The 27,346-nt window shown below is 34.8% G+C and overlaps 1 protein-coding gene across 3 annotated transcripts in view; it reads left to right on the top strand.

The window, feature by feature from the left end:
• Window positions 1-27,346, top strand: part of RNGTT (RNA guanylyltransferase and 5'-phosphatase) — a 332,045-nt gene that overhangs the window by 111,516 nt on the left and 193,183 nt on the right. For 2 of the 3 annotated variants that reach the window (XM_050789534.1, XM_050789535.1), the window contains exons 10-11: window positions 2,162-2,233; window positions 7,465-7,629. In XM_050789534.1, the coding sequence (XP_050645491.1) occupies window positions 2,162-2,233; window positions 7,465-7,629 (237 nt within the window). The remainder of the gene's footprint in view (window positions 1-2,161; window positions 2,234-7,464; window positions 7,630-27,346) is intronic. The other variant, XM_050789536.1, reaches the window with a different exon arrangement.

Below are 27,346 nucleotides of genomic sequence, written 5' to 3'. Positions count from 1 at the left end.
AAAGGAAATATCCTTTTAGTAACTTTGTTTTGCTAATAACTATGTAACATGTATAACTAATATGTATATAGCTGACATTTAATATATGTTGTGTATCTGGGGTTTTGTTACTCCTCTTCAATCTGAAGAACTGCTTTCAGGATTTCTTTTTTTTTTTTTTAATTTAGTTCTTTTTTTTTTTTTAAATTGAGGTACAATTTACATACTATGAAATTCACTATTTTAAGATGTTCAATCCAGTGGTTTTTAGTCTTTTCACAAGGTCATATAATCAATACCACTATCTAATTCCAGAACATTTCATCACCTATATGAACTGTGATGGTTAGAACCAACGGGGCCTTATATGAAAGATTTCAAGGAATAAGTTACAGAGATGAGCATTGAAGGTCCATGGTTTTTTTTTTTTTTTTTGAGACGGAGTGTCGCTCTGTCGCCCAGGCTGGAGTGCAGTGGCCGGATCTCAGCTCACTGCAAGCTCCGCCTCTCGGGTTCACGCCATTCTCCGGCCTCAGCCTCCCTAGTAGCTGGGACTACAGGCGCCCGCCACCTCGCCCGGCTAGTTTTTTGTATTTCTCAATAGAGACGGGGTTTCACCGTGTTAGCCAGGATGGTCTCGATCTCCTGACCTCGTGATCCGCCCGTCTCGGCCTCCCAAAGTGCTGGGATTACAGGCTTGAGCCACCGCGCCCGGCCAGGTCCATGGGTTTTGAAAACCCTTCATTGGTTCCCTATTACTCATAGCAAAAAAGCCAAACTATTCAATATACTATTCTTTATATCTGAAGCATGCCTGTGTCTTCAGTCTCGTCTTTGATTGTGATTGCTAATCACAAATACTCAGCTTTGGACAATTTACTCCAAGCCATCTTTTTTCATGCCTTTGTTATACCATTTGGCCTATCCACTATCCTGCTGGAAAATATACTCTGCATCTTTCAGGATGCAGCTAATGGTCATGTACCTTACTATCAAACTTTCTCTTGTTCTTTGAGTAGAAATAATTACACTCCTTCTACGTAGGCTTAGGTAATGCTTTGTTACAACAACAAAATATATTTTTCCTAAATCAGTGTTTTTTTTTTTGTAATTTTAGATGGTTTTACATGGAATTTCTGTTATAAAATTAGATAGCAAGAAAACCTACCTGGTTTCCTAGTAAGAATATGAGGAAAGAAAAATAATTTTAGGTAAAAAACGTATTAATAAAAATTTTATGTAATACTGGATTTTACACCTGTAGTCATCCTTTAATGTCCTTATTTTGTTCTGTCAGACTGCAGTTTTTTTTTTTTTTTTTTTTTTTTTTTTGAGACGGAGCCTCGCTCTGTCGCCCAGGCTGGAGTGCAGTGGCGCGATCTCTGCTCACTGCAAGCTCCGCCTCCCGGGTTCACGCCATTCTCCTGCCTCAGCCTCCTGAGTAGCTGGGACTACAGGCGCCCGCCACCGCGCCTGGCTAATTTTTTTTTTGTATTTTCAGTAGAGACGGGGTTTCACCGTGGTTTCGATCTCCTGACCTTGTGATCCGCCCGCCTCGGCCTCCCAAAGTGCTGGGATTACAGGCGTGAGCCACCGCGCCCGGCCAGATTTTTTTTTTTTAAATTTTAATGGCTATGGTAGATTTACAGTGATCTGTTCATACTCTTTTGCCCTATTCCCTTTGATCAAAGCCTAGTAAAGTGGCATGAAACCAAGAAAGGCCATTTGGCTCACTTGGGAATTCAATCTATAATGGGGGTGCCATTTATTGTCATAGATTTTATGATTAAAGTAATTGGCGCATAACAAAATTTAAAATTAATGACTAAACAAAAATATTTTTTAAAAAGATCCTGACTTTTAGAATTTAAAATTTGTAGTCTCCCTACCCTTGATTGTTGCTTAGTAATTCAAGCATAAAGCCAAATGTAGCATAGAAATTCAAATATGAAAAATATGATGAGATATTGTCGGGTGATTCTATTTCAGTATAGAATAAATGCATGATGGGGATGGGGGGAGCTAGCAGTTTATATGATCTGGGTACAAGTGTGTTCACTTTGAAATTTCATCAAGTTGTATATTTATGGTTTATATGCTTACAGTGTGTATGCTATATTTCAGTCAAATTTAAAAAATTATATTAAAGTATGAAGAAACTTATCTTCTTTTCTCTTTCAAGGAGATGATTATTGACAGAGTAAATGGACAGGCTGTTCCTAGATATTTGATATATGACATAATTAAATTCAATGTAAGTACCTATAATATATAAAATAAAAGTTATTACTGAAATAATGGATGTATTTTTGACAAATAGTCTTTGGGTACTGCCTTAGAGATAGTAGGAAAGAAAATTTGTGACTCAGGTTACTCACTGGGTATCTTTTTGTTAATCCTTTTATATCTCCTTTTCTTTCTCTTATTGTTAATTTTCACACATGTCTTTGTTTTAGGTTTCTTTAACTTGCAAGTGAGTAAAGAATAATGGCTTAACTCTGATAAAATAAGACAGCATTTCATAAAATGAGAATTTCTTCGTTTCAATTATCCTGTACTTGATTTTTTTTCTTGTAAACCTCATGAGTTTATTTCTGTCACCAAAATAGCAACAAAACAAAAGAGAAACTTATTATGAGCTGTTCAGTGGGTAATAAATTACAGTATTAATTCAGGTTATTAAAAGGCATTTTTTTCCTGCAAATTTTTAATGCACACGTCTTATTTTTTGATTGAATTTCTGTATTTAAAACACAGAGCTTCAAATTTAAGAGCCTCAGGGCCAGAAAACACCAAGTTTTATTTTGTTCTGATTGACTACTATATTCCTCAAAAGTAATGCTTTCGAGAATTGGCTTAATCTTATCACAGGTCTTGGAATAACATTCCTTGGCCTGTAACTAGATATAAGGGGTGGGGGGAGTGGCTTTATTTCTTTGTGAATAGGGAAGTTCTATCTCCTTTAACTCTTGACACTGAGCTCTGCTTTAATACATGTTCAGTCTGGGCTTACTCTCTCTTCTTAGCTGAGTACTCTCTCTTAGATAGCAGTTTTCTAATACTTTTTAAAAATATGAAAAATTTCACCATATACAAGAGCCTAAAAAATAATATAAGGAATACTCATGTCCTGACCACCTCGATTTGTTAAAACTTCATACTTTTGGTCCGCTTTCTTTTTAATAAGATGTGATTCAGTACGAATCCAATAGAAGTTTCTTAGTTACACCTCTCTCCTATTCTCAAATCTCTTGCCCAGAATCAACCTCTATCCTAAATTTGGTGTTTATTGTTCCCATGAATGCTTCAGATACTTTTACTGTGTGTGTATCCATAAAATATATATGATATTCTTTTGCAAGGTTTCTAGTGTTATATATATGTTATTGTACTGTACCTTTGCTGACCTTTGCTCAACAAGATAATGTTGAGATTTATTTGTACTAATACGTCTAGATTTAGTTCATACACTTTAATTACCATTGAGTGTTACATTGTATAAATATACAGAATTTATCCTTTTTCCTTTTGATGAACATTTTGGTGTCCATTTTTTGCTTTTATATTACTACTGTATTGAACAATTTTATATGTTTTTTTCTTGTGCACACGTGAAAATTTCGCTAGGACAGTTGTTCTCATTCTTGGAATGTAATTACCTGGGAAGTGTTTTTAAAAACTCTGTTCTGTCATATATATTATATCATGGAGATTGTGATTAAATCAGCAGCTTCAGCTATATTATCTACTTTGCTAAATTTCTCTCAGAAGTAATTGTTTCAGTTTGCCACAGTTGGTTTTATCAGACATTTATATTATCGCCAATTTGATGTGTGTGAAATGATACCATCCTGTTTTAATTTGCTTTTCCTTGATTACTAACAAGGTTTAACATATTTCTTCTTCTTATTTTTTTTTACTTATTTGGAATTTGTATGATTTAATTGCAAGTTTGTATAATCTTATAATACAATCTTCTGTGTTTTTTTTATTTGGTTGTCTATTTTTTTTCCCTGATTACCAATGAAGTTGAACATATTTCTGAGGTTTATTTTTATTTGTTTGTATTTTTCTTTTATAACTTAATTGCAAGTTTGTTCTATTTGGTTTTCTGTCTTGTTTTTTCTTTTTAATATGTAGGAATCAATTATCTTTTCTGGATTCTAGTACTTTCCTGGTTATATGTGTGACAATATGTTTTCCAAATCAGTGTTTATTGATGCACAGAAGTTTTAAATTTTAATGAAATCAATCTCATCAGACTTTCCCAAATATTGTATTTCTTGTTTTAAGAAATTAATCTATATTTTATTCTAAAAATGATTGTTATACTTTTTGTCTTTAGGTCAATAATTGTTTATTCAGTACATATTTATTGTGTGCCTATTACCATATTTCGTGATTTTAAGCCACATATATTTTTACATTTCTGATATTGGGATGCATTTATAATTGAAAATATCGTATATTTAATTCTTTACTATGGAGCCTTTATGGATGATTAACAACATTATTTATTTTGTATCACCAAATCAGGGCCACTGTTAGAAAAATAATTTTTTTGAAATAATATTTAAAATCCTTTCAGTCCCTTAGTTTATTAACTTGTCCAGAAAGAATTTCATCAATCATCTTTTTTTTTTTTTCACCCTCTGACTCTCAGCATTGATCATCTTTTATATGTCAAGTACATATGTACTGGGTATACAAAGATGAATGAGACATAATTTCTTGACTTTAAAGAATTCAAATGCTAGTGTACTGGCTTCCAAATAAGGCCATTTGCACAGTGTTTCATTGGAATTTGGGAAGAACATAGGAGAACTTTAAAAAGAAATTTAATATATTATTTTATTTTGTCTGTTTTATAACATTTTCATTAAAAATGTAATATTTTATAATATTTTACAGTTGTATATGTATACACATTTTTAAAAAGTATGCATTTTTAAATGTATTTGTTAGGATATGTGTTTAGATTGGATATAAAGTTAAAGCAAATTTGCGGACTATTATGGATGAAATAGAAATGTAAAGAAATAATTATAATTTTAAAATCATAAACATAACAAAGGTATATAAAAGATATAGTGGTATTAGGGAGGTGAGAGTATTTCAACTTCCCTGGGTATAGTTGAGTCACTGAAGCATGGAATTGCAGACCAAGAAAGTGACACAAATTAGTTTTGAAGGATTGAGTCATGGAGGTCAGGAGCGTTAGATGGTTTGTTAGCATACATTTTTTTTTTTTGAGACGGTCTTCCTCTGTCGCCCAGGCTGGAGTGCAGTGGCATGATCTCAGCTCACAGCAACCTCTGCCTCCTGTGTTCAAACAATTCTTGTGCCTCAGCCTCCTGCGTAGCTGGGACCACAGGCGTGTGCCACCATGCCCAGCTAATTTTTGTATTTTTAGTACAAAAGTACAAATACATGGGGTTTTGCCATGATGGCCAGGCTGGTCACAAACTTCTGGCCTCAAGTGATCTGCCCGCTTTAGCCTCCCAAAGTGCTGGGATTACAGGTGTGAGCCAACTGCACCTAGCCTGTTAGTATACTTGATGGATGGTAAGGCGTGGGACATAGCAAAAACTGAGAATGGATTGTTAAGTAGAGGGCCAGATTACTTGAACGAGGCATTTTTAGTTCTTTACGTAATAAGGCATTGTTAAAGGGTTTTCATTATAGTAATGATATGAACATGCTTTTACTATTTTGAAAGATAACTAGTGGCAGCATGGATAGTGTTTTGAAGGGAGTAAGAACTGAAAACAGGGAGTCAAGCTAGTCAATAATTATTGAGTGTTTCCTGTAGTCTCTTCTCATTGATTCAACACCTATCTGTTGAGAGCTTAACTTTGCCCATAGGCATTGTGGATTTGAGGGTGAACTTGCTTTCAGTCTATTCTTGTTGTTTGATGAATTTATGTATAAAGATAGAAAGCTTCTAGGAGGCAATTTAGACATTTACATATGTTTTAACAGTTGTTAGACTTTTTTTTTTTTTAAGAACAAAAAAGAGGATTTGTTTATTCTACTTCAATTTTATAGGTGTCTGAATTCTTTTAATAAATCTAATAAACAAGCCTAACATTTTAGATTTTTCAACCTTGTTGATGATATTGATTGCATAGAAGAGATGACACATGGACTGTATGGTTATTTACTAGCATTTCCCCAATAAATATCCTTTACAGACAGTTGTATGCCTTTATGTAAAGAGAACGTGTGCTACCTCATACCTCTCACTCACTTTGTCTCACTCCTTATTCTTTGCCAAATATCAAAATTGTCATCCTTCTAAAGTTGAGAAAAAGACATCCCCAAGGTATATTTAATGTTTACTCCTGAAGCAAGTGCTACCACCCCATGTAAACATTAGGTTGAGTAAAGTTAGGTTGGAGAATATACATTGGAGAAGAGGAAAAAGACAGTAAAGATGGAGGAAAATGTATGTAAGGTGTGTCCAGTTGCAAAGTAAAAAAGAAGAGTAGCTTATGTGCCTTTGAAGCAGTAATTACTAATCTGGATGATTACTGTCAACCAGATAATGTGTTGTAAGTGAGTTTGTGTATGCCATAGGGATAGAATGAGACTTACCCTCAATTCATACAAAAGTGTTCATGTTCTTTCTGTTTCACAGTTCAAACCATATATACTTTAAGAACACTCAAGGGAAAGTGTATTTGCGTAAGAGAACTATTTCTTTATAACTGTATAACTTTGAACATATTATGTAAACAACTTCTGTGTTAGCTTCCAGAGTTGAGGGTGTATTTGATATATATCTTCTACTTGCTGGTATATATAGCATTAGCACTTTAAACAACAAAAAACATTGTAGGTAACTGTGCTACTTATTTTGGTGTGTTACTCGCTTGTACTTTCCTGAATTCTGTGGATTTTAGTTTTTATACTGTAATAGATTACTGTTAAAGGGTTTTAACTAATTTATATACATAATAAAAAAAGACTAGTGAGTATATATATTTTTTCTATTTTTAAGTGATTCTATACCTATAAATAGTGAGTATATTAATACTCTAATTGAGATGTGAAATTGCTAATTTTTTACTTTTTAAAATTTGGGGGTGGTAGTCTTGCTATGTTGCCCAGGCTAGCATCAAACTCCTGGACTCACGTGATCCTCCCACCTCAGCCTTCCAAAGTACTGGGACTACAACTATGAGCCACCACACCCAGCCTAGGTGTGAAATATTTGGATCAACTTACAGTACAATTGTGCCACTTTCTCATACTGTTTTATACAGTTGTATTTAAAAATAAGTCTCTTTGTGTGTTGAGACAGTTCTATTGTTAGTCAAACTAATTATTAGGGTTGGTATATATGTTTGTGCAGGCTGTGTGCTGGGTAACTCCAGAGGATGCTGTTTACACAGACTATTATGTACATTGTGGCAGCCTTGATAATTATGCTGATAAAATAGTTGTTAGTGTGAAATTTAACTAATTCTTTATTTAATTCAGTCACAGCCCGTTGGAGATTGTGATTTTAATGTTCGTCTGCAGTGTATAGAACGAGAAATTATAAATCCTCGACACGAAAAAATGAAGACTGGGCTTATTGACAAAACACAGGAACCATTTAGTGTCAGAAATAAGCCATTTTTTGACATCTGTACTTCAAGAAAGGTAAAATTTACTTTTTAAAAAATTAGTGCTTATAATGTCTCATAATTCAGCTTACAAGATGAATATGAATGACATTTTGCTGCCCAGTTGTCTTAACTCTGTCAGAAAATACTCGAATTGGGTATAGCACTGTTTTGGCCAAACATGGTACAACTCCTATTCCTAGGCTTTTTCTCTTGAGTAAGATTCTCAATGGTGGCACCTTAAACTAGGTTGTTTCCATTTTTCTCATAATAGTTTTTGTTTCATGGTCATTGGTCATACTGTGTTTTTTAAGAAGCTATAAACAACATAGAACTGTATTGAATGAAAATCATTAGGCCTGCTCCTACACATCCTGAAGGTACAGTGTTTGGTACGTACTCTTATTAAAAATATACATTTATATCTATCTATCTATCTATATACATATATATATAGATATATATATATGTACACACACACATACATTGAAGGTTTTCTTTTAGTATTTTTGTTGTTTCCACTTAAAATGAATCATATACTAAGGCCAGGTGCGGTGGCTCATACCTGTAATCCTAGCACTTTGGGAGGCTGAGGCAAGCAGATCACAAGGACGGGAACTCGAGACCAGCCTGGCCAATATGGTGAAACCCCGTCTCTACTAAAAATAGAAAAATTAGCCACGTATGGTGGCACCTGTCTGTAGTCCCAGCTACTCGGGAGGCTGAGGCAGGAGAATCGCTTGAACTCAGAAGGTGGAGGTTGCAGTGAGCCAAGATTGTGCCACTGCACTCCAGACTGGGCGACAGAGCAAGACTCTGTCTCAAAAAAAAAAAAAAAAAAAAAAGAATCATACTACATATTCCAGGATGTTGCTTCTTTTTGTTTTGTTTTGTTTTTTCACTTAACAGTATGGCTTGGAGATATTTCCATGTCAGTGCATAGAGATTTGCCATGTTATTTGTTAAGTGCTGCATGGTAATGATAGTAAAGATGTACTATACATTATGTTATAATTGATGGGTTTTTAGATTGCTTCTAGTCCTTTGCTATTACCAGCACTGTTTCAGTGAACGTTTTTGTTTCTATGGGTGGATATTTCTTCAGGGTAAGTAGAATTTTTGGTTTAAAGATTATGAGTAATGTTAGTAACTACTGCCAAATTCCTTTCCAAATAAAGCAATTTTGTCTCCAGCCGATGAGAGCGCTCATTTTCCCGTTGCCAGCATCTTTTTTTTTTTTTTTTTTTTTTTGATCTGTAGGCAAGGCACTGTATTGTAATGGGAAGGTGAGTATGAGTTTTTTTTTTTTTTTTTGAGGCAGGGTCTCACTCTTGCTCAGGCTGGAGTACAATGGTGCCATCTTGGCTCACCACAGCCTTGACCTGCTGGGGTCAAGTGATCCTCCCACCTCAGCCTACGGAGTAGCTGCGACTACAGGTGCATACTACCATGCCCAGCTAATTTTTTGGTGTTTTTTTAGAGACCAGGTTTCCCTGTTTTGCCCAGGCTGGTCTCGAACTCCTGGGCTCAAGTAATCAGCCTGCCTTAGCCTCCCAAAGTGCTGGGATTACAGGCGTGAGCCACCATCCCTGGCCAAAAAGTTCATTTTTATGTAGTTAAATTTGGCAATATATTTCTTGCATCTTCTGGTTTTCTGTCTTGCTTAAGAAGCCCTTCATTTCTAAAATATTTTTATATTATGTTCTAATATTGCTATGATTTTGTCTGATGATTACATTTAGATGCTCTATTTTTACTCTTTCATTCCTTCAGGGAATTGTCTTCTGTTTGCATAGTCTATTTAGCATCCAGTTTCTTTTATTCACTGTCTCTTCTTCATGCCCTGTGTTCTCACATGAACATACTAATTCTGTTCATGCCTCATCTTCTCCATTTTCCTTTTCATTCTCTTTTTTTTCTTTGTTCTCTTATTATTTTTAGTATCACTAATATGACTACTATTATTACTGGTACTACTGTTACTGCTGCTGCATAGTTTGTTTTCAATGGGATATTTACCAGATCCAGTGTTTAAAAGCAATTGTACCTTGGTATATCTGCTTTTTTAAGACATGACATGTAAAGTGCATATTGACTATTTCCTGAGACTTTCCTCCATTTCTCATTTGTGCTTTTGGTGAGATTCTTATTTCTTTGTATATAAATTATACAGTGTGTTCTGTGTGCCTGTTATGTGTTAGGATGTCTGATTTATTGAACTCACCTTTTAATTTGTTTTTCTTCTCTGACTTTCTGTTTTCCTTTCTTCCCTGTTTTGTAATTTCTCCGCAGTTTTGAATATTTGTGAGACATTCTTGCTTTTGGTAGTGGTTAACTTTCTTAGCAAACCTGATTGGTGGTTCTAATTCGTAGATATGTTAGTTGGCGGTCATAAAGCTCTGCTGTCCTTATCAGAATATAAATGTATTTTGAGCCTGCATACCACATGGTCCCATGCTTGATTGTATACTGATAAACATTTGAAATGTTTTACAAGTTTTAGAAAGGATAAGGAGGCACATTTGGCATTCACAAGAAGGCCAGCCGGCTATTTCTTAAGAAGCCTGAAGGAATGTTATACCTTTTGTGAAATTTGTCATATTCCAGAATCAGGTTTGTAACTTCACAGATTCAGAAACCTTGGGAGTCATTTGCTCTTTTTTATATTTCTCTATTGTGAGTTGAATTTATAGTTCAGCTTTGATACTGGGTTATGAGAACTTTTACATGAAAATTGCACGTGGCATCCAAGAAGTTGGTGGGATTTTACTTTCAAACCAGTGTTTTATATGCCTGGTTTAGGGCATTTGAAAAATTGGTGGCCACGAAGAACCGTGGTCTGTTTATATTCAGCCCAGGGAATAGTACCCAAATAATTTATATTTTTTGGGAGGAGGGTGGTTATGATAGAATTGTGCAAAAATATAGCAACATATGCAATCATGTTTTAAACTCTTCACCTGCTCCTACTCTAGCCCGCTTAGTTTGGTGTTAGTCTTTGGATATGATATTAGCTGTAAGTAATCCTAGCACTATTGAGTGGCTATCTTTTTCATTCAACAAATAGAGTAATCATCCTACTTTTATTACAATTTTATGTAACACCTGCTCGGCATGGGAATTTTGGTTGACCACTGCTACTGTGATCTTCCCAACTGTTCACTGCTTGCCTTTTGTGTCAGTTTTGGCAGCAGGATATTAAGGGGGTACCTACAAGAGCCTGTGTACTAGTGTGCCCTGTCCAATAGGTTGGGTAAAGATAAAGTTAATATTTAACATCTGCTGTGTCCATGGTGGAAATCTATTAACTGGAACTATGTTCTCTTATGAGAATATTTTCTAAATTGTAAATACAGTATAAAAATTGAGCAAAAGCCAAATTGCTTTGGTTTGTGTTCGTTTTTAAAAAATGAGTTTGACAGGTTGTGCTGTCATAATTCAGAGTTCAGCATTTAAGAAAATGTGTTTAGATAGTATAATTTCATTATTCAAATCAGTACTGCCTAGAAATATTTTCTAATGTGTAACATCAGAACTATTTTTTAGGGATTTGAAGCAATTATGTGGAACAACTTTTTATGTAGTTTTTCACTAGAAAGACAGTGATCTTACTGTGTTTTTCTTTATACTTAGCTTATGTAATTCCTTAAAATCATAGGATATTTCTTTTTTAAAAGCAATTCTAGCTAGGCGTGGTGGTTCACGCGTGTACTCCCAGAACTTTGGAAGGCCAAGGCACTTGGATCGCTTGTGCCCAAGAGTTCGAGACCAACCTGGGCAAACCCTGTCTCTACAAAAAATACAGAAAAATTAGCCGGACATGGTGGCACATGCTTGCAGTTCCAGCTACTCAGGAGGCAGAGGTGGAAAGATTGCTTGAGCCTGGGAGGTTGAGGCTACAGTGAGCCACGATTGCGCCACTGTACTTCAGCCTGGGTGGCAGAGTGGGACCCTGTCTCAAAATAAATAAATAAAGAATAAAAGCAATTCTGATTTTTAGAATTTTAAATAGTCTCCTCTCCTCACTTTCAGTTCTTATTATTGTATTTTGTCCTTAATGTCTCTTACTGAAGTAGTTTTGGTTGTAGAATACCAAAGGAAGACACGTTTTGTAGCAGAATTGGTATAACATGTAAGATCTTAGTAACACCAGTTATAGGATAATAACTACAATTGAAAGGTTATTGCTGTGGAGATTTTTATCTTTGCTAATGGGATGGTAAAATAGTGATCTTATGAACCTTACAGCATTTTCAGGGAAGTATAGATCATTTATTTTAGGAATGGTAGCTTTTATGAAGTTTTAAACAAAATTTACAACTATAAAACATGCATACTCATTTTGTAGAAAAATAATAGAATTTCATATCTGTGTATCTTTAAAATCTCAAAGATGATTCTGATTTTAGGAATTTATTAATATAGTTCTATAACTCTTTGTTTTGTTTAATTTGATCTGTTAAACACAATGAAGGGATAATTGTTCAGTTTTTAACTTTAATATACAGTCAGAATACAACATCCAAAAGAGTAATAACAAGTTGTTTTTCAAATTGCGATTCTATTTACATTTCCAGTTTGAAGGCCAATTCAAAAAGAATTATTTGAGTAGATTACATATGACTAACAAAACTCTAAAAACATGCAGTAAAAAGTTTCTCTGAAAGCTCTCCATCCATTTATCACCTTGTCAGTAACCATTGCTGTTAGCTTTTAGTGTAGCCATCCAGAATTTCTTTATGAATAAATAAATGCATTTATTTATATTCTTACTACCTCCATATAGGGATGATTTTTTTTTTCCTTTTTTCGAAACAAAGTCTTGCTCTGTCATCCAGGCTGGAGTGCAGTGGTGCGATCATTGCTCACTGCATCCTTGACCTCCCAGACTGAAACAATCCTCCCAACTCAGCCTCCTGAGTAGCTGGAACTATAGACCTGAACCACCATTCCTAGCTAATTTTTTAATTTTTTGTAGTGATGGGATCTTGCTGTATTAACCAGGCTGGTCTCAAATTCCTGAGCTCCAGCGATCTGCCTGCCTTGGCCTCCCAAAGTGTTGTGATTACAGGCATGAGACACCATGACCAGTATGGTGACTTTTTAATATACTGTTCTATCCTTTTCTTTTTTTCTTTTTCTTTTTTTTTTTTTTTAAAAACTTGACAGTATGTCTTAAGTCTCTTCACTCCAGTATTGGTACACAGAGGTTAGATCATCTTCATTTTTTTTTTTAACAGTTGCACAGATTTTCGTTGTATCAGTATACCATAACTTAGCTAACATCATAGTCATAGACATTTGGGTTCTTTTTAGTCTGTTGACATGGGTTTTTTTTTTTTTTTTTTTGCATATAGATATTCAGTTGTTTCTGTACCAATTGAAGAGACTGTCCTTTTCTCATTGAATTCCTTTTGCACGTTTATAAAAAATGAAGTTAGTTGTATATGTCTGGTTCTGTTTCTAGACTGTCTGTTCAGTTCCCTTGATCTATTTGTCTGTCTTTACTCAAGTACCGTACTGCTTTGATTATTTTTGGTTGTTGTGAATCTTGAAATCCAATAGTATAAATGTTTTAACTTTGTTGTTCTTTTCTAAGTTGTTTTGGCTATTCTAGACCTTTGCATTTTTATGTGAATTTTATAATTAGCTGTCAATTTCTACAAAAAAGTCTGCTGGGAGTTTGGTTGGAATTGTAATGAAAATATAGGTCAATTTTGGGGAAGAACTAACATCATAACAATGCTGAGTTTTCTAGTTCATCAACCTGGCATATATTTTCTTTTATGTAGGTCTTCTTTACTGTCTCTCAGCAATTTTTGTAGTTTTAAGCATGAGATTTTGCTCATCTTTTTTCAGATTTATTTCATACTTTTTGATGTTGTCATAAAAGTCTTTGAAAAATTTCCATTTCTGACTATTAGTAGTATAAAGAAGAAATATACTGACTATTTTCCCCAGAGGAGTATGTTGATTTTTGTATATTGATGTTTTATCTTACAGTCTTGCTAAACTCAATTATTACAGTAATAATTTTTTGTGAATTTCATCAAAATTATTACATAGACAATAATATCAGTGAGAAAGGTGCTACTTTTCCCTTTCCAACTTGGATGCTTTTAATTTTATTCTCCTGCCTTGAATAAAATTCAAGATGTTGAATCATTCTGTCATTCCTGGGATAAGCCCTACTTTGTCTTAGTATATCGTTTTAAAATATATTATTTTAATAATAATATTATATTATTGTTCTGCACTGGCTAGAATCTATTGTTTAATGTTGTATGGAAGCAGTGAGAGTGAGCAGCCTTGTCTTCTTCCTCATCTATGGGGAAGCAAAATTTGGTTTTAACTATTAAATAGGATGTTAGCCATAGGACTCTAGGATAAGATGCCTTTTATACACGGTTAGGTTTTAAACTTGAAAGCTGATAATTTTGGCATACTAATCTTATTTATCGAGCTCTCTTACTTCATTTTGTTATTGCTTGTAATAATTTTGCAATTCTTTTTTTAGGTATTCATATTAAGTGTAAATAGTGATATTTTTACTTATTGGATTTTTCATACATTAACTTTTGACTAATTTGATTGTACACAAATACGATTTTAGATTGTGGCAGTAGTTATGTGGATTCTTGTTTCCTGATTTGAGTGGGAATGCTTAGGGTGTTTCTTCAGAGAACGATATGCTGCCTTTAATTCTGAGATCTGTTTTATCAGATGAAACAAGTATGCGTTTGGTTCTGTTTCACTCAGTGATTTTATTTTTAACCACGAATGAGTGTTCGGTTTGGTCAAATGGCTTTTCATCTACTATTTTTTTTTTTCTGTTTAGATCTGTTTATCTCACGAATTATATGAAAATATTTCCTGATGTTGAATCATTCTTTCATTCCTGGAATAAGCCCTACTTTGTCTTAATATATTATTTTAAAAAATGTACTGCCCAGTTTTTTTTCTACCTTTTTAAAAGGATTTTTGCATTGATGTTTATAAATAATCTTGATATTTTATAAATCTTTGGAAACTTTTTCATCAGTGGTACACTCTGTTATACTGTTTTCATCAGTGTTATAAAAAGAACTGGGTTTAAAAAAATACGTTCTAGAGCTGTTTTTTTGTCGGTGGTGGTGTTGTCGTTGTTGTTGTTTTAAGACAGGGTCTTGCTCTGTTACCCAGGCTGGAGTGCAGTGACACAGTTATAGCTCACTACAGCCTTGAACTCCTGGGCTCAGGTGATCCTCCCGCCTCAGCCTCCCAAGTAGCTGGGACTTCAGGCATGTGCCACCACACTCAGCTAATTTTAGAATATTTTGTGGAGGTAGTGCCTCTCAGTATGTTTGACCAGGCTGGTCTTGAACTCTTAGGCTCAAGCAATCCTCCTGCCTTGATTTCCCAAAGTGTTGGGATTACAGGGTGAGCCACTGTGCCCGGCCAGAGCAGTTTTAATAAAAACATTGGAATTATCTGCTTTTTTAGGTTTTTGAGGAATTCCCCTACGGAATTATTTGGATTGTAGTGCTTTGAGTTTGGGTTAATATCTTTTTCACTTCCTATGTGAAAATTGGTACATTTAAATTTTTCTCTCCCTTTGAGTACAATATCCATTTATTAAAATACTTGAAGTTTCTTCTCTCTCTCTTTTTTTTTTTTGTGTGGGTATTTTTTTGCACTTAATCTTAGCCAAGAAGTTGAGAACTGATTTTTTAAAATATGATAGCTATTTAATTTTTTCTCCTCCCATGAACTTTTAGTTTAATTTTTTATTTCTGCTCTTTTCCTAAGCCAAGCCTAGTTCTTTTTTTATTTTATTTTAGAGAGAGGATCTTGTTCTGTCACCCAGTGGAGTACAGTGGCATGATGAAAACTCACTGCAGCCTTGACTTCCTTGTCTGCAGCAATCTTCCCGCCTTAGCCTCCTGAGTAGCTGGGACTACAAGCACGTGTTATCACGCCCGGCTAATTTTTGTATCTTTTGTAGAGATGGGGTTTCACCATGTTCCCCAGGCTGGTCTTGAACTCCCGAGCTCAAGCAGTCTGCCCACCTCGACCTCCCAAAGTGTTGTAATTACAGGCTTGAGCCACCACACCTGGCAAATGTCTGATAATTTCTTTGTCATGTTAGTAAGGGTTTTGTGGTTTTGGTTTATTTTTTAATCTTTCCCAGGATTGTGAGAGTTTTAAAATTTCTAGTGGAAGAGTCTTTATTTTCTGAGTTTATTCTTAATTAAAAAATTTTTTTGTAGTGACATGAGATAATATTATCTGTACTTTTTCTGCAATGTATTATAAAGTGTCATCAATTTTTTATATATATATTTTTATTTTTATTTTTATTATTTATTTATTTATTTATTTGAGACCGAGTCTTGCTCTGTCGCCCAGGCTGGAGTGCAGTGGCACAATCTCGGCTCACTGAAAGCTCCACCTCTCAGGTTCACGCCATTCTCCTGCCTCAGCCTCCCGAGTAGCTAGGACTACAGGCATCCGCCACCACACCTGGCTAATTTTTTTGTATTTTTAGTAGAGACGGGGTTTCACCGTGTTAGCCAGGATAGTCTTGATCTCCTGACCTTGTGATCTGCCCACCTCGGCCTCCCAAAGTGCTGGGATTACAGGCGTGAGCCACCGCACCCAGCCTTTTAAAATTTTTTTGTTTTATTTTTTAAAAATAGAGACAGAGTCTTGCTGTATTGCCCAGGCTGGTCTCAAACTCATGGACTCAAGCAGTTCTTTCACCTCAGTGTCCCAAGTAGCTGAGCTGCAGGCATATACCACTGTGCCTGGCTAATTATAATACTTTCTAAAACTTTCTGGTACAGATCTATCAGCCTTAAAATTCTGGTAGTTACTGACTTTTTGTCTTATTCTGAAGTTTAATGTTTTTATACGATGTTTTTCATAGGCATTTTAGTAGGTGTTTTGGAAAGTTTGTACCAGATCTGCTAGATAGACAATATTTTAAACTAGAAAGCTCTGCTATTATTTGCTTAGCCTGAGAAGCTGCTTTTTACATTTCATAATTATTTTCCCCTTATTTTCAGGGAATAGGTTATCTGTGTGTATAAGTAGATGGGAAAGACCACTCTAAAATTGCTGCCATTTATGGAGTGATAACATTGTCTGATATATTCTTGTCTAATTGCCTATTTTTCTGGCCAATTGACAAAAATAATAATGCATTCTCTTCTTTGACAAACTTCTCATGTTTACTTTTCCCACTTGTAAAGTTCTATTGCTGTTGAAATAGTATGTTGTCTTTCTTTATTTTCTGCTTGTCCGTGTCTTGGAACTCTGTACATTTCCCTTAGGGGGAGTCAATTGTGTATAGTTAGGATCTAGTGAAAGAACATGCAAAGAATCACTCTTGAGTGATTTTAGGAAATTGTCTTTGATTAAAAAAAATAAGCAAGTCTCTGTGCCCTTCCCCCCATTTCAAAAGCTAGAATTAAAAATGAAAACAAAAGAACAGATAATCTCTTGAAGTTCCTAGTGGCAAAACTTTTCTCTGCTTGGAGTCATTTTACTTTCTACTGTCTAGTTAGACTAGAAAAATTTTATGCGGAAAATATTTTTAAATAATTTGCTTATTGCTGTTTCAAAAGTAAAATGTTTGCTTTGTAGGATGACAGAGTAGTAAATGTTAAGATCTCCTTCCTAATAATTGTTGAGAGAATTAAATAGACAATTACGAAGGGTATTCTTTTACTACATTTAATTTTTCAAGGACACATCTACTTTTAAAATAATTTTATTAATATTTGTTATTTGCATGCTTTGTTAGGTAGGAATTTAAATTTTATGTTTATGTATTTCATTTGGCATTCAGATTTATTTTCTAGGTACTGCTTTTCTTTTCTTTATTTTCTTATTTATCACTAAATATAAATTTATAAGTTCTTAAGTATTTGTTCAAGACTAGTAGTTCATAAAACCATAAGGCTTGTTATTTTTATATCACTGTTCTATGACTTTATCAGTGTTGTATTGTTTGTGTCACAGTAAAAGAAAAAGAACCTTTGAGAGTTTGTTATGGCAACTGTGGTTGAAGAGAAGAAAGAATTTTTGCTTAAACATGAAGATCTATTGTTCACACATAGAGATTTTCAGTGATTCTGCCTAATTTTTAATGAAATTACAGATAAAATGGTGCAACTGCATTTTGGTTTGAAAGCAGATGCAAGATAAGGATGACCATTCTCATGTTTGCGGTGTTCAGTTTTGCATTATCTAGTCTATTATTATGTCATTCATTATTGATAATTGAATATGGCCTGATGGATCCTTTCAATCTCATTCATATGTCATTTCAGAGGGAAATTTAAGAAAATAATATAATGCATACTAAAGAGAATTCATACTTTCATATGGCGAACCTAAAGATTTATTGTCCCAGATAACTTCTTTTGGAGTAGCAAATCTTATTCTTATTCGCTGACACATGAAGAAATAATTGTATCTCATGCCATATATATTTGAAATATTTCTATGAAAGATTTATAATTGTAACATGGAGAAATTTCTATGTTTGCTTAATATGAGAGCTAAATTGTTTTATAATTAACATTAAAAAATACCTATTTGTAGATTCAGAGGAAAACGATGATTATTATTTATTTATTTATTTTTTAATTCTTTTTTTTGAGATGAAGTCTCGCTCTGTTGCCCAGGCCAGAGTGCACTGGTGCTATCTTGGCTCACTGCAACTTCTGCCTCCCAGGTTCAAGTGATTCTCCTGCCTCAGCCTCCTGAATAGCTAAATTACAGGTGTGTGCCACCACACTCAGCTAATTTTTGTCTTTTTAGTGGAGTCGGAGTTTCACTATATTGGCCAGACTGGTCTTGAACTCGTGATCTGCCTGCCTCGGCTTCCCAAAGTGCTGGGATTACAGGTGTGAGCCACCATGCTCTGTCAAAAGATGAGTATTGGCCTCCAAAATAATTAAGAGGCAGTTACTTTGTCTAAATCTGATGAATGAATTGTTCTAACTGTGATTGTGAGTTTGCTGCAGGTTAACAAAGGCATAGGATTGACATAGATCACATGACTGTATTCACATTCAACTGAATGCTTTTTTAAACATTATACTTTAAATTCTGGGATACATGTGCAGAACATGCAGGTTTGTTACATAGGTATACATGTGCCATGGTGGTTTGTTGCACCCATCAACCTGTCATCTACATTAAATATTTCTCCTAATGCTATCCCTCCCCTAGCCCCCCACCCCCGACAGGTGCCTGTGTGTGATGTTCCCCTCCCTGTGTCCATGTGTTCTCATTATTCAACTCCCTCTTATGAGTTGAAGATGCAGTGTTTGGTTTTCTGTACCTGTGCTAGTTTGCTGGGAATGATGGTTTCAGGCTTCATCCATGTCCCTGCAAAGGACATGAACTCATCCCTTTTTATGGCTGCATAGTATTCCATGGTGTATATGTGCCACATTTTCTTTATCCAGTCTATCATTGATGGGCATTTGGATTGGTTCCAAGTCTTTGCTGTTGTGAATAGTGCTGCAATAAACACATGTGTGCATGTGTCTTTTTAGTAGAATGATTTATACTCCTTTGGTTATATACCAGTAATGGGATTGCTGGGTCAAATGGTATTTACGGTTCTAGATCCTTGAGGAATCACCACATTGTCTTCCACAATGGTTGAACTAATTTACACTCCCACCAATAGTGTAAAAGCGTTCCTGTTTCTCCACATTCTCTCTAGCATCTGTTGTTTCCTGACTTTTTAATGATCACCATTGTAACTGGCGTGAGATGGTATCTCATTGTGGTTTTGATTTGCATTTCTTTAATGACCAGTGATGATGAACATTTTTTCATATGTTTCTTGGCTGCATAAATGTCTTCTTTTGAGAAGTGTCTGTTCATATCCTTTGCTCACTTTTTGATGGGGTTTTTCTTGTAAATTTAAGTTCCTTGTGGATTCTGGATATTAGCCCTTTGTCAGATGGATAGATTGCAAAAATTTTCTCCATTCTGTAGGTTTCCTGTTCATTCTGATGATGGTTTCTTTTGCTGTGCACAAGCTCTTAAGTTTAATTAGATCCCACTTGTCAATTTTGGCTTTTATTGCCATTGCTTTTGGTGTTTTAGTCATGAAGTCTTTGCCCAGGTCTGTGTCCTGAATGGTGTTGCCTAGGTTTTCTTACGGGGTTTTTATGGGTTTAGGTCTTAGGTTTAAGTCGTTAATTCATCTTGAGTTACTTTTTGTATAAGGAAGGGGTCCAGTTTCAGTTTTCTGCATATGGCTAGCCAGTTTTCCCAACACCATTTGTTAAATAGGGAATCCTTTCCCCATTTCTTGTTTTTGTCAGGTTTGTCAAAGATCGGATGGTTGTAGGTGTGTGGTGCTATTTCTGAGGCCTCTGTTTTGTTCCATTGGTCTGTCTCTCTGTTTTCGTACTAGTACCACGCTGTTTTGGTTACTGTAGCCTTGTAGTATAGTTTTGAAGTCAGGTAGTGTGATGCCTCCAACTTTGTTCTTTCTGCTTAGGATTGTCTGGGCTATATGGGCTCATTTTTGGTTCCATATGAAATGTAAAGTAGTTTTTTTCTAATTCTGTGAAGAAAGTCAATGGTAGCTTGATGGAGATAGCATTGCATCTGTAAATTACTTTGGGCAGTATGGCCATTTTCATGATATTGATTCTTCCTATCCATGAACATGGAATGTTTTTCCATTTGTTTATGTCCTCTCTTACTTCCTTGAGCAGTGGTTTGTAGTTCTCCTTAAAGAGGTCCTTCACATCCCTTGTAAGTTGTATTCTCTAAGTTGATTTGGGGCTGAGACGATGGGGTTTTCTAAATATACAATCACGTCATCTGCAGACAGAAACAATTTGACTTCCTCTCTTCCTATTTGAATACCCTTTATTTCTTTCTCTTGCCCGATTGCCCTGTCCAGAACTTCAATACTCTTGAATAGGAGTGATAAGAGAGGGCATCCTTGCCTTGTGCTGGTTTTCAAAGGGAATGCTTCCAGCTTTTGCCCATTTAGTGTGATATTGGCTGTGGGTCATAAATAGCTCTTATGATTTTGAGATAAGTTCCATCAGTACCTAGTCTATTGAGAGGTTTTAGCATGAAGGGGTGTTTAATTTTATCGAAGGCCTTTTCTGCATTTATTGAGATAATTGTGGTTTCTGTCATTGGTTCTGTTTATGTGATGGATCACATTTTTTGATTTGCGTATGTTGAACCAGCCTTGCATCCTAAGGACTAAGCCGACTTGATCATGGTGGATAAGTTTTTTGATGTGCTCCTGGATTCGATTTGCCAGTATTTTATTGGGGATTTTTGTATCTGTGTTCATCAGGGATATTGGCCCTGAAATTCTCTTTTTTTGTTGTGTCTTTGCCAGTTTTTGGTATCAGGATAATGCTGGCCTTATAAAATGAGGAAGGAGGCCCTCTTTTTCTATTGTTTGGAATAGTTTCCGAAGGAAGGGTACCAGCTCTTCTTTGTACCTTTGGTAGAATTCAGCTGTGAATCTGTCTGGTCCTGGGCTGTTTTTGGTTGGTAGGCTATTAATTATTGCCTCAATTTCAGAACTTGTTATTGTTCTATTCAGGGATTTGACTTCTTCCTGGTTTAGTCTTGGGAGGGTGTATGTGTCCAGGATTTTATCCATTTCTTCTAGATTTTCTAGTTTATTTGCATAGAGGTGTTTATTGTATTCTCTGATGGTAGTTTGTATTTCTGTGGGATCAATGGTGATATCTCCTTTATCATTTTTTATTATGTCTATTTGATTCTTCTCTCTTTTCTTCTTTATTAATCTGATTAGCAGTTCATCTATTTTGTTAATCTTTTCAAAAACCAGCTCCCACTACCGTTATCACATTGCTGAGAGAGTAAATATTTGATAATTTCAGACAGTGTGAAACCTGCATTATCTGCCCCCAAACTGAAAAGGTGATGTGTAAATGAGACTAGATCTTAAGACATGGTTAAGAAAATGTAAGCTTTTAAAGTAGATAAGGAAAATGAGGTACACATGCTTTTTTTAAAGTTGGATTATATTTTTTGATCATTTTTATACTTCAAGCAGAGCCAATCTTACTAAAAGTAAAATATAGAAAACTTATGTGTTATTATTGAATGATTGCAATAAAATTTTAAAATACTTTCAGAAATTACTTCAGTGAAGCCCTTAAACTTGTAGGTTTAAGTAACTTCTCTAAGGCATGAGTGTGAAGACAAATGCATGAAAACAAACTGTAAATCACAGATATGGTTCTAGTACCTAATTGGTGATGATGTTGAAGAAGGGTGTCAAACAACTGTGTTGTTTATATGGAACTAGATTTTCTGTACCTTGTTTACCAAGTAAGATGCTATCGGTTGTAAGACCATGCCCCGTGCCCACCTTTTTCTTTTCATATGTTTGGAAATGTGTTACCCAGTGGTACATGAAGTCAACTGTGATTTGTCATTGTAAGGTAAGTGCTGTTTTCAGACATGTGAACGTGTGAGCTGTGAAATAGGGAAGTATATATTTCCCAATAGAAGGAGGAACTCTATATTTTCTATGCTAATTTTAAAATTGGTTTGAATAAACCAGTCATTTGAATAGATTAGAAAGAGATCAGCATCAATTTGTTTGTATTCTACTATTGTGCCATCAGTCTTGTCTACTTTGTTGGACATGGGTGCAGAGTGAAGAGAAGGATAGTGGAAAATGCAACCAATTTATATGAACATATGGAATATGGCAACTATAAGTGTCATGTGTAGAGGCAACATTTAAAAACAATGGTCATAAGAGCAATTTTGTATATTGGTGATAGCTGAAAAGCTCTAATAGTGAACTATTTCAGTAGAAGACCAGTAGAACACACTGTACTTTGCAGTGGAAGAAACAGTACCACTGTATAACAAAGTTTGGTTGTAGACACAAAACAAAGGCAAGATTTACATGTATTCAAATAAATATTAAAAAAAATATATATATATGTCAAACATATACACACACACTGATTTGGAAAATAGGCTGTATTTATTTACAAAATAATGATTTTCAAGTTAGTATCTCTTATTGGATATTTAGATTGCTACCAAAGTTTTGTTTCTAATGTTTTGATGAATATCTCTTTAGATAACTTAGTGAAAGTTCATGAGTATTTCCTTAGGATAAATTCTAAAAATGGAATCTTAGGCTCTTATCTATGCGACCACATATTCCTGAAAGTTTGTGCTACTGTGTGTCTCCACGCATGTGGTAGGTAGAATTCTAAGGTGACCCCCCATGCCTGTTGTGTAACCCTGTCCTCTTCAGTGTGGGTGGGATCTGTAGCTTGCTTCTAACCAACAGATGGCAAATGTGATGGGATATTGTGTCAATTATTAATTTATATTCTTACTTCTCAGTGTACCCTTCAATATATGCTCTATGATAACTGACAGACTTCCTTTAAGCATTTTCATTTAAGAATTTTGGCATTTTGTAAATAATTTTTGATTATTATTTTCCTTTCATTTTTACCTATATGTTTTTTAGAAAACAGAAAGAAGGGTGGGCCCGGTGGCTTACACCTGTAATCCCAGCTGTTTGGGAGGCCGTGGCGGGCGGATCACTTGAGGTCAGGAGTTCGAGACCAGCCTGGCCAACATGGTGAAACCCCGTCTTTACTAAAAATACAGAAATTAGCTGGGTGTGGTGGTGGACGCCTGTAATTCCAGCTGTTCCAGAGGCAGAGGTAGGAGAATCTCTTGAACTCAGGTTGCAGTGAGCTGAGATCACACCACTACATTCCAGCTTGAATGACAGAGCAAGACATGGTCTACAAAAAAAGAAAAAAAGAAAAAGAAAACAAATATGTTTTCAATTTATTGCACGGTCCTTTTTGTTGGCGTCTTGTTTATATATATTTTCTTTCAAAGTAGACCTGTCCAACTGAACATCTGTAAGATGATGAAAATGTTCTGTAGTCTTTGCTGTGTACTACAGTGCCTCCTAGCCAAACATGGTTATTGAGTAGTACTTGAATTGTGGCTAGTGCAGCTAGGGAACTAGATTTTTAATGTCATTTAATTTAAATTTTTGTAGCCATATGTGGCCATTGAATAGCACAGTTTTAATACATAGTTGTGTGCCACTTAACAATGTTTTGGTCAACTTTGGACTGCATATATAATGGTGGTCCCATAAGGTTATAACAAAGTTGCCCTATACAGGTGTACCATTTTTTATCTTTTATACATAAATACTTGCCAGTGTGTTACAGTTGCCTGCGGTATTCAGTACAGAGCATAGTTACGTGCTGTACTGGTTTGTAGCCTAGGAGCAATAGGCTATATATTATATATCCTAGTGTATAGTTGGCTGTACTGTCTAGGTTTGTGTAAGAACACTTAGTGATGTTTGCACAATGACAGAATCACTCAACAATGCATTTTTTCAGAGCATACTCCTGTTGTTAAATGATGCATAACTATATTTTTAAACTTAATTTGCTGGTATGTAGGATTTTTGTGCCTATATCATAGATTCTTTTTACATTTAAAGTAAAATAAAACTTATCTTGATGTATACCTGTATGATCTAGTTCCTGCCCACCTTGCTGCTAATTTTCTATGATTTTCTTTTACAGTTACTGTTCACAGGTGTTTTTATTTCTTGTATCCCCACATATGATACTTTATAGTTCATTTTAAGGCATTTGCACTCTGGAACTGTGCTTAGCTTTTATGGCTGCCTCTTTCTAGTTCTCAGCTAAATCTCAACTCCTTTGTTAGCCTGATCTCTGATTTTTTTTCCAACAACATTTTATTTAGAAAAAAATTTAAATATACAGAAAAGTTGAAAGAATTGTATTGTGAACACCCGTGTATCCAGGGCCTAGAGTCTTTATTTTACTGTACCACCTCTAACACATATTAATTCATCTATTTCTCTATCCATCCATTAGTCTATTTTTTGGGACGAATGTCAGAGTAAATTGTAGACATCCATTTATTTTCAGTTTTATTTTTTACTGGGTTTATCTCTTTATTTTGTTGGAGAAGTTCTTTACATATCTTGGATATTGTTCTTTTGTCAGATATGTTTTTCTGATATATTCTCCCACTTTGTAATTTGCTGTTTTATTTTCTTAACAGAGGCTTTGTTGTTGTTGTTGTTGTTGTTGTTGGGACGGCGTTTTGCTGTTGTTGCTCAGGCTGGAGTGCAATGGTGTGATCTTGGCTCACTGCAACCTCTGCCTCACAAGTTCAAGTGATTCTCCTGCCTCAGCCTCCCAAGTAGCTGGGATTACAGGTGCGTGCCACCATGCCCAGCTAATTTTTTGTATTTTTAGTAGAGACGGAGTTTCACCATGTTAGTCAGGCTGGTCTCGAACTCCTCACCTCAGGTTATCCACCTGCCTCGGCCTCCCAAAGTGCTGGGATTACAGGCGTGAGTCATCATGCCCGGCCAATTTTCTTAACAGAGGCCTTTGATAGCAGAAGTTATTAATTCACTTGTTTGATTTATGAATTATTTTTCTTTTATGGATAGTGCTTTTTTGTGTCTTGCCTAAGAAACCTTTTCTTGACCAACCCAAGGTCAGAAATATATTCCCCTATGTTTTATTCCGAGAGCCTGTGGCTTAGCTTTTATGTTTGGGTGTATTATCCATCTCAAATTAATGTTCCTGTTAGTAGTGTGGAGTAGGAATTGAGAGTCATATCACCCTCCCCACTAGTTATTCTAGCACCATTTGTTGAAAAGACTTCTTTTCCTGGATTGCATTGACACGTTGGTCAAAAATTAAATCACCATATTATAAATCACTGTATTATAAATTATGTATTTGTTGGTTGATCACCTGTTTTTAATTGCCATCCTATCAGTGTTCACTCTTTTTATGTGATACAGACACACTTTCTGATAAAATGGTGTGATAGATTTGCTACTGTATTGCAAATGCCTGGAACTACTGAATGGACGATAGAGATTGGTCTATAGTTGACAGTAGATGGAGAATGATTTTGTAGTTGTCTGTTTTTATTACGTAAAATGAATCGGGGGATTTATGCCTATTTTTCTGTGACAGAATAGTTTATTTACATTGTAGTGAACTGTTCTGTGAAAGCTTGAATGAACTCAGTTCTAAAATAACTTTTAGGATATTTTTAAGGAAGAAATTCTTTGAAAAACATAGCTAGCAAGTTTTAACATTTTTATGTGTAACCTTTGTTAATATGTCATTTTTAGAAAATTATCAATGTCATTAAAATGTTCAAGTGTATTATGTTGGTGTTGGACATATATTTTCTTTTAAATTTTATTTTCTATGTATCTGTGTAATGTTAGCATTGTGCTATCATCTCGAGGGGAAATCCAGGTGTATGTTTGAATCTCTTCCCAAATATGTCTCTCTAATTCCCTGAGTCCACTAAAATCTCTACTTCTTTCCTTTTCCCTTAGCAGTGGCCTTTTGCCTAGGGAAAAAATATGGATTTTCTAAGTTTTGCCATATGTTTAGAATTGGGAAATGCCCTTAGAGAAAAACTGGCTGTATAAATTCAGTTCACTTTTTGGCCCTTCCGCTGACTGCACAGCACTTAACAGAATGTTTTAAAATTTGAAGTTTATCAACTTTTCCCCTTTATTTTTAACTTATTTATTTTTCTTAGTTCTAATTTTGTTGTTGTTGTTTGTTTAGTGACTAGGGAATGTAGTTGGTATAATTTCTAGGAATTTGCTGTTTTTTTTTTTTAGTGACCCAATATATCATCAGTTATTATAAACGTTTGTATGAATGTTTTTATGCTCTACTTTTGTCATAGGTAAGAGAGGAATATTAAAATGGTTCAGTGCTATTACTTTGTCTTTTTTCTAATATATTAAAAATTTTAGCACGTAAGCATTTATTACTCATTTCTTCATTATGAATTTTATTATCAAAATCAGTTGACACCATTTTTTCTTTCAGTTTGCTTAGGCATATTTTACACAGAAATATTAATTTCTTTTATTTTGCTTTTGTTTACTTTGAATTTTGCTTAATCATATTTTGCTTAGAAATATTAATATAGGTTTGCATAATATTTAGTTTTTCTTAAAAATTTTGCTTCATGTGCTTCTATATATTTTATCTTTTATACTTTTCTTTGTTGTTCTTTTTTGTATTATTGGATAATTTCTCAAAATGCCCCCATATTTCACACATCTGATTTTTAGCATAGCATATTTTTCAGAAATTTGAGAATGTAAAGCATATGCTTTCTAAAATTTAATTAGCACATTTTTGTCTTTAGTGTTTCTAAGCAGACTTTTGCTTGGGGATGTATAATACACAGTGAAAGATACACAAATCATAAGTTTGCAATTTCAGAATTTATTTATTTATTTTTTGCATGTGAAGGTTCGGTTGTTCTATCACCATTTGTTGAAAAGACTATTTTCTCTTCATTTCATTGCCTTTGCTCTTTTGTCAAAGATCACTTGACTGTATTTATGTGGATCTATTTCTGGGTTCTGTTCCATCCCACTGATCATTTGTCTGTTCTTTTGCTGATATTATTCTGTCTTGATTACTGTAGCTACTACACTGCTGAGTCTGGTAGTGTCAGTTGTTGCCTTTACTGTTCTCCTTCAGTATTGTGCTGGCTATTTTAAATCGTTTGCCTCTCCATACAACCTTTAATATCAGTTTGACAATATTTAGAACATAACTTTCTGGGATTTTGATAGGGATTGTGTTGAATCTGTAGAGCAAATTGGGAAGACTGACATCTTGACGATATTG

This window comes from Macaca thibetana, chromosome 4 (assembly GCF_024542745.1).
Source record: "Macaca thibetana thibetana isolate TM-01 chromosome 4, ASM2454274v1, whole genome shotgun sequence".
Classification (NCBI taxonomy): Eukaryota; Metazoa; Chordata; class Mammalia; order Primates; family Cercopithecidae; genus Macaca; species Macaca thibetana.
Note: the sequence above shows the minus strand (reverse complement) of the source record. Positions and strands in the feature narration are given on the sequence as shown.